This window comes from Sinocyclocheilus rhinocerous, unplaced genomic scaffold (genome assembly GCF_001515625.1).
Source record: "Sinocyclocheilus rhinocerous isolate Xijiao unplaced genomic scaffold, SAMN03320098_v1.1 scaffold1038, whole genome shotgun sequence".
NCBI lineage: Eukaryota > Metazoa > Chordata > Actinopteri > Cypriniformes > Cyprinidae > Sinocyclocheilus > Sinocyclocheilus rhinocerous.
Genome location: NW_015632707.1, coordinates 452,473 through 461,161, shown reverse-complemented (window position 1 = coordinate 461,161; position 8,689 = coordinate 452,473). Strand labels below are relative to the sequence as shown.

Here is an 8,689-nt window from a genome sequence, read left to right as displayed (position 1 = left end):
ACCATGGTACCACCACAGTTTTTTTTTTTTTTTTTTGGATCTTGTTTTAGAATGTATGCGCCATCTGAAATGCTACAGGTCTTAATCAATTTACCCATATAGGCCTTTAAGTGGTGCATTTACAGTATAACCTAGGGATGTAACGGTATGAAAATTTCATATCACGATTATAGTGACCAAAGTTATCAGCGTTTCCCCCTTTTGCAGCGACTTTCTTCTTGCAAGATCAGCAGACAGGGTGACCTTCCTCGATTAAATTGCCTTCAGGACTCTTGTAAAAGCCTAAATACGACCAGACCACCGATTTGGTTCTCTTAGATGGCTGAAAAATCTCCCGAGCGCTGTCACTGCCTTCCGCCATTTCCTCTCGTGCAAAAAAAACAACAACAACATTGCATGCTGCTTCTGCGTCAGACTGATGCTGGCTGGACAGGATTTACCGCGAGTTTTCAAAAGCGCGATAATCAAATACGGTTTTGATGATAATTAAATTTTAAACGATATTACTAACCGTCAGGGCATTTTATCGTGATTTATCGCGAAACCGGTAATCGTTCCATCCCTAGTATAACCTAATGTGATTTTAGGCTGGTATTGTATTGCAGTATTTAAAGTCAACCTGGAATAAAAATGGACCATATTTAATTTCTTAACACAAATTTCAGGCCTTTTTTTAAAACCAAAACAAAAAACCAAAAATAAAAGTTTTAACTTAGCCAAAAAATTAAGTTTGAGTAAAAAAATATGGGTAGTTGAATTTAGTATGCTGTTCAGGGTGTTGTGTTCTCACATGATAAATGAAACCAGTCATAGTAAAGTTCTCTGGAAATGGCTTGCCACTTGATATTTTAGTAACACATTTTACATATTGCTACTTCAGCATCTATTTTGGTCATGGTGAAGTGCATAAAACTGCTGACAAGTTTACCTGTTGTGGCTTATCCTCATTCTGTGCACGAAATATATGGACACAGTCAAAAAGTGCCATCGAAGAGGTGATAATTAATAGTCACTGTTTCAATCAGTGGTTTCATCCAAAACTCAGTATATATTTTCTTTGCTGTTGCTGCTGAATATTTTTGATTGCTGAAATTTCGGTGCATTGCTATTTTTCATTTTAGTCATACAAGTTATTACAAAAAATATTGCTTTTTGTATTCCATCATGCTCCGCCTCCGAAATACCTTTAGTTTTTAGCTGACATCAGCAAACCCTTATAATTTTCGACCCCTCCCCTCCAATTTATTTCCTTCCAGTGAACAACATTAAGTCCCATCTTTTGTTTGTCTATTTGCATATCCTGTTTCGCTACAAAAAAAGTCATGTTGTTGAAGTAAAATGGTTTTGAATGGCATTGCGTGTTAAGTTTTTAAAAATTAGCCTGCCCATATGTTTGGCAGTCAAATTAGTCTGAAATAATCCCAAGCGTGCATTATGAATCTGGGTGGCCTTCCCGTTTAAGCTAAATGGCAATTGCCCCAGTGGCCAAATGAGTCAGCTCAGCTAGATTCCCTCTGGCTCGCTCGATGGAAATGGAGAATGTTGCCCGGTGCTTTAAATGTGAGCTCGGTGACCTTACTGTTCCCATGCTCTGTGGTCTGGTGCGTTAGCCGTCCACATTTCAGTGAGCGATTGCAGACGAGCGCAAGTAAACGTGGCCAAGGGTGGTGAGTATTACCCTGGCCAGAAATCAAACACCAAGGACACACCAAGATTAGAACCAGAGAGGAAAGCGAGCCAGACAGAACTGCATTCCTCGGCGTAGTGGGTTCCTGACCTGGTTATGTCACGAAGGACTCTCGTAACGTTCTGCCGTTGCACGCTATAGAGACCGCAGTGCAGTTTGTCTGGAATCGCTCCCTAATGTACAAGTGTGTGCATCCACGTGTCCTCCTCCGTTTTTCCTGCGTTCGTGTGGGCCGGTGTTCTTTGCAGGCTCTTGACCCGGTGTAACTCAGCCGCTGTGACTCACATATGCTGCATGTCATTAAGAGAATATTTCGAGCATGCCGTGTTCTCTTTGCACAGCGGTGCATGGAAACGGGTCACAAGTTCAGGTCAGAGAAGGGGCATCCTGTTCATTTCTGACCTTCAGGTAATTTAGATGCCCTGCAACCTTTCCACGCAGCAGGATACCGCTTGTGGTGAAAAATAATATGACTATTTTGAGCTCCGAGGATTGGATGTTTTGCTGAGACTCAGTGGGCGTACGGTTTCATTTGGATGGTTTCTGATTCAGAATCTGAGTCACGAGGCAGCTTGCAGAAGACCTCAAAGATGTTTACATTGCATATGTTGTTTTGTATTTTTTGTCTTTGTAACTTGGGCTGCACGATGTAGTTAGTCTCAGGTTTTTTTTTTTTTTTCCTCTTTGCACAGCGGTGCATGGAAACGGGTCACAAGTTCAGGTCAGAGAAGGGGCATCCTGTTCATTTCTGACCTTCAGGTAATTTAGATGCCCTGCAACCTTTCCACGCAGCAGGATACCGCTTGTGGTGAAAAATAATATGACTATTTTGAGCTCCGAGGATTGGATGTTTTGCTGAGACTCAGTGGGCGTACGGTTTCATTTGGATGGTTTCTGATTCAGAATCTGAGTCACGAGGCAGCTTGCAGAAGACCTCAAAGATGTTTACATTGCATATGTTGTTTTGTATTTTTTGTCTTTGTAACTTGGGCTGCACGATGTAGTTAGTCTCAGGGGTTTTTTTTTTTTTCGGCTTTTTGATGAATAAGCAGGGATGCAAATTGTGTAGTTTGAAAATACTGTAAGCACATAAAGGGACTTGCATAACTCTGCAAAAGTTTGGGGTCGGTAATATTTATTAAAATGTTTTTGAAAAAGCCTGTTATTCTTACACAGGCTGCATGCATTTATTAGTTAAAAATAATATAAACTTATATGAACTCTCTAATATCTTTTAAAATGTAATTTATTCCTTTGATGCACAGCTGAATTTTCAGCATCATTACTCAATGATGAAAAGTGTCACATGATCAGTGCCACATGATCCTTCAAATATCATTCTAATATGCTGATTTGCTGCTTATCAATGTTGAAAACTGTGGTGCTGCTTAATATTTTTGTGGAATCCACGATATAGAAAGTAAAAAAAAAAACTGTTTATTTGCAATAGAAATCTTTTGTAACATTATAAATATCTTTACTGTCACTTTTAATAAATTGAATGCATTATTGCTGAATTAAAGTATTCATTTAATTCATATATTTGCAAATGTGTTACAGTATTGTATCTAAATATATATTTATCACAGTATTTTACTAATCATCACTTGTTTTTAACTTTATGATGCAAAAGAATCATTGAACCATAGTTATGAATCTGATTCGTGAACATGACTTACCCTAAACCCTGATTTTGCATCAAAGACATTATTAAAAACATCTTGATGCTCACATACTTTCAAGAAAAGAACAGCTAAATTAGTCTGACATGCTTTTTAGAAAACATAACGACCAAATAAAAAGCACCTTAAAGTATCAGAATGTTGCTTTATTTTATATTACTGTTGCAACAGAATCATTGCGGATATACTGTGAATATATAACAGTTTCATGTTTTGCATTATTGTACAAATTACAGGATCACAGTGGAAAAACTAGGATCACAGGGAAATAGTGATGGTTTGAGGAATTCCATCTTTGGTGTGGCATTATTCCTGCTTTTTATAATTCCCAGAATGAATACCAGATTTCCCTCTGGATTAGACTGGCAGGAATGTCCCGAGGCTATCTTTATATTGCTTTTAGGGATTTACAGTCCAATATGTAGAGGATATTTATGCTTTGCTGTCAAAAAAACTGCAATAGTAGAGGAAAATATGATTTGAAAGGGTTTTTGTTATTATTTTGGACTGACAGATTTGGAAGCAGGAATTTTTCTTAAATTGATTCTCTCATTGTTTTTGGTCATATAATTTTTGAATGGTCTTGAAAGCCAACACAACTGAAAGTTTGCTTCTTTTAATTTATTTTACATCTTCAACTTTTTTATTTACAAACAACATTTTCAGTCTGTTTTATCTTAATTGATTCCATTTAATGTATATTACGACTTTTCTGTTAGTAGTTTGTCAGTCATTTCCCATTGGAAGTCACAGAAGCTTGAGTTTTCAATGATACTTTTAAGAAACCAACAAACTAGACGTTTGCTTCATTTCATGTATTTTGTATGTTCAAAAAACTTTCACAAAGGATCCATCTAGAATTTGTTTCATTTCATGTATTTTATAGTTTGTCAGTTCAGTTGTTGTATCATCCATCTTGAAAGCCAACAAACCAATAATCGTTTCCCTTTTACTTACTTAACACCTCGTGTCTTCAAATATGTACATTTTCATGTTTTTCTCTGTCTTTCCCAGGAACCTTGTAAAGTTGGAGAGTTTGGAGGATACGTACCTCCTAGAAGGAGGTGATGATTTGCTCTCGGACAAACACGGCTGTCCAGCCTACGTCAGCCCGGAAATCCTCAATGCAAATGGCAGCTATTCGGGTAAGGCGGCGGACGTGTGGAGCTTAGGCGTGATGCTCTACACCATCCTGGTGGGCCGCTACCCGTTCCACGACGTGGAGCCCAGCTCACTGTTCAGCAAGATCCGCCGTGGCCAGTTCAGCATCCCTGAGACGCTAACGCCCAAAGCCCGATGCCTCATCCGTAGCATCCTGCGGCGAGAACCGGCCGAACGCCTCACCTCCCGAGAGATCCTGGACCATCCCTGGTTCTCGGCCTCCGGCGGTTCGGCTGCTGCCGCCAGCCACGGAAGAGGCGAGCGAGAGTTGGACCAAATGGTGCCAGAGGCCAACATGGAAGAAGAGCTGGAACAGTTCTTTAGCTGAGCACAAACTCATCAGAAGTTATGCCACGTCCTTTTAGATTATCAGAAAAAAAGAAATGCACTCATTACAAATGGTGTCTATCGTTATTTCTCATTCCGTGAAAAAACATGGTCGGTTCTGGCTTGGGTGGAAAGAACTTCTTCCTAAGCTAGGACTTCTGGACGAAGCTCGTCGGGTGATGTAGCAAGACTTACTTTGGTTTTTCCTTTACTTCCGTTCGTTTTTGTCTTCATTTTACGTGCATACGAGTCACAGTAAGCTACAAACATGCATTACAGCACAGGAGAACGCAGCCAAGGAACAAAGAAAATATCAGGCAAAACTGCTCAACCTCTCCTGTTTCCAGCTTTGATTTGTTGACCGTGTCTCAGTTACTTGTTTTCCTCGAATGCAAATTGTTGGTTGCGTCTCAATCTGATCCTCGGTTTATTTTAAGTATAGCGTTTCGACAGTCCTCCAGGTCAATACTGCAAAGACCATGTCATTTTTTGTGTTTGGATTCATTTTGGCTGCATTAAGAACGATTTGTGTTGCATTAAGCTGTTCCTTTTACTATTATTGCTGCTTTTTTCGCTCTAACCGTAACTGAAACTTTCTCCGTGAGTCTTCAGAGAATAAAAAACGTCAAGCACTTGACTCGCCTAGGCTTGAAGATCCTCTCTGGACTAGTGTCATCTATTTAACTTTTAGTTGTTTTCTTTTGCTGGAGCAAAATTTATCTTTTTTTTATTTTGTTTTATTTATAAGGTAACTACTACTATATTTAAAGAGAAATACGTGCAGGGTTTTTTGTTATTTTCTTAACCGCCAGTTTTCACGAATATTGTAGGCAATACATTTGACACAGGACAGGTTTGACTTTTTGTATCAAAGTTTGTCCCAAGTTGGAAGGTCTACGATTTAACATCAGTGCCAGTAATCGCGCACCCCAAACGCACGCTGACCGTACTCATTTAAAAAAGGTTTGACTTTTTGTATCAAAGTTTGTCCCAAGTTGGAAGGTCTACGATTTAACATCATTTTACCAGTAATCGCGCACCCCAAACGCACGCTGACCGTACTCATTTAAAAAATTTTTTTTTTTAGTTTTTTGCATTTGACTCCATAAATATTAGACGATATTTCTACGACTACACCGTCTCGAGTACCTCATGTTAACTCTACTGCCTGCGTAGGTCTGTGAAATGATCATGTTTTGAATGGGTACATGTAGACATGTTTCGTCGTATATCAATGTTACTTGAAATCGTGATTTATATCTAGTCAATGGCATGTGCCCTTTGAATGCTTTAGCCTGCCTAGCAAGAGGGGAGTTAATTTTTTCAGTTTCGTTTTCTTAAAGAAGAATCTTACAAAGGATTTACTAGGAGTCCAATTGCGCTTAAGAGTTTCTTTTTATTGTTTGTTTTTTTTTCCTCTGGTCATTGTGCTTTCACTTGTTATGTAGAAGGAACTTGGCTACCTAAGTTGGTGCTGATTAGGTGCTAATTTTGAAGGATGTTTTTCTTTTCGTTCCTTCATTTTTATTTTTTCCTCATGTTTTCAAGGGGAGGGGGGAGTGCATGGTGGGATATCTGCCTCAGATGCTCTGATTGTAATGTAACAGATTGTTGGTGTTTTGTCCAGATTTATTCAGTAAATAAATTTGTGAACTGCACACTGAATGCTGCATCTTTTTATCCAATCTTTTAAGCACATAAACAGACAAATAAAAAATTTAATAATGATATATATATATATATATATACATATATATATTAATGCTCTCAAACGATTAATCACATCCAAAATAAGTTTTTGTTTACGTAGTATGTGTGTGTACTGTATATTTATTGTGTATATATAAATACACACATACAGTATATATTTAGAAAATATTTTCATATAATTTTATTTATATATAAATATATTTAACATAAACATAAAATTTTTCTTAAATGTATACATGCAAGTGTCTATATATATATATATATATATATATATATATATATATATATATATATATATATATATATATATATATATATATATATATAATTGCATATGTATTTTATAGTATATAAAAATATGTATAAATCATTTAAATGAATAATGACAATAATACATTTAACAAATTGCCAGTACAGTTTACAGTTGAGACCAGACGAGTATTATTGTGCTTTATATTACATTTTAACATGTTTTAATTATATTGAACGTATATATATGTAAATTAAAATTTTAAAATGTAATATAAAGCATTACATAATACACACGCACATAATACACAAGCATTACATCTATCTATCTATCTAAATGTGTAAAAGTGTACTTCTGTTAATTAGCACAATCATAATCCTAATCTCAAAATGGATGATTAATTGGCCTGCCACATATTAGTCTATCACGACTCATATTCAGGCCCTTTTTTTATACCCGTTGTTGTTCATGGTTTATGTTCTCTCTCTAGTTTAGATTATTTAATGCCTTTGATCTTCTGGACATTAAGACTTGTGATAATTCACATGCAGACATCACTCTCTATGACTTCATAATCTAAAACATTTTTGCCTCAGCAGATTGGTTGATTTCACTGCTTGACTGCCACTAAATCTGACTAAAGCCTGCTGGGAAATAATCCATCAAATACAGATTATTGTCTTGTGCATTGGGCCCATCTTCTATGATCTGCAGCTGAAGGCTTGATCCGACCCTGCAGCCTCGGTGTCATGTGCAGTCATGCCATAAAACACACACAAATCATATATTTAACACTCGTGTCCCTTGTGAACCAGACATTAATGGTCCAACTGAAACACTGCCTGTAAAATAATGCAGAGTTTATTTCAGAAGTTCACATTATAAGTACATTTTCTATCAAAATATACTCTAAGAGTGAACATGCAATATAAAAAGCTGTTGATGTTTCATACTCAGCCCCTCTAAATACATATGCAAATGTGTTCTTGTACAAACACACCTCCACACTTCCAGAAAAGGGCGTTTTTTAAACGTGGGCAGTAGCCATGCGGTGCTGAAAATAGATTAGTGCATTTGTGTGCCAGATGTGCATATGCTGCAACACTTGGCCCATGTTCAACTAACTAATGCATGGAGCTCCTGAACATTTATGCATGCACTTCTGGTTTTATCCACCTGTGCATGCATGACCTTGCAGCTACTAAAGTGTCTTGAAGTGCATATGGCCATTTAGAAGCACCTTTCAAATTTGAAGCAAGTTATAAGATTAATTGCAATTTGTAGGTATTCAAAAATCCCCCCCAAAATATACAAAGTTATTGATTTTCTAAATTTTTATTTCAATACGTATTTATTTATTTACCGTTGAGTTAATGATGTAATTTATTTGTAATTGTTTGTGAAACTAGTATGCTAATATCTAAGCGAAAAACGGTCACACTATTTTAACACTATTTTCTACATTTTGTTTTTACAAGTTTTTATTTCAATATATTTTAATTGTATATTTTTCATATATATACACGTATATATATATATGTTATTATTATATTATATATTATTATTATTTGCTAACACAACAAAAAAAAAGTTTCCAAAAGTTGTAAATAAAATAGCCTATGGTTGGAGTACGTTTTACTAAAAATTACATAATGTTATGTTTAATTCAAAGTGTTATTTGAAATTTACTAGCAATTTCTGAGTGAAAATAGTTTCTACTTTTTTTTCCAGTTTAGAAGCACATTTAATTTTAATGGAAGTTGAAGGATTAGTTGCAACTTGTATTTTGCATTTAAAAATTATAGGAATTTTTTGTTTTTATTTCAGTATATTTTAAGTATTTTTCTATAGTTTTTTTTATTCATTTATTTA

At 36.1% G+C, this 8,689-nt stretch overlaps 1 protein-coding gene across 2 annotated transcripts in view; it reads left to right on the top strand.

Annotated features, from left to right (window-relative positions):
* Nucleotides 1-6,135, top strand: part of LOC107742704 (tribbles homolog 2-like) — a 9,933-nt gene extending 3,798 nt beyond the window's left edge. The window contains exons 3-4 of one of the 2 annotated variants that reach the window (XM_016555733.1): nt 4,384-5,710; nt 5,821-6,135. In XM_016555733.1, coding sequence (XP_016411219.1) covers nt 4,384-4,858 — 475 coding nt within the window. In that variant the 3' untranslated portion in view covers nt 4,859-5,710; nt 5,821-6,135. Of the gene's footprint in view, nt 1-4,383; nt 5,711-5,820 lie in introns of those variants that run through there. The other variant, XM_016555734.1, reaches the window with a different exon arrangement.
* Nucleotides 6,136-8,689: the final 2,554 nt, after the last annotated feature.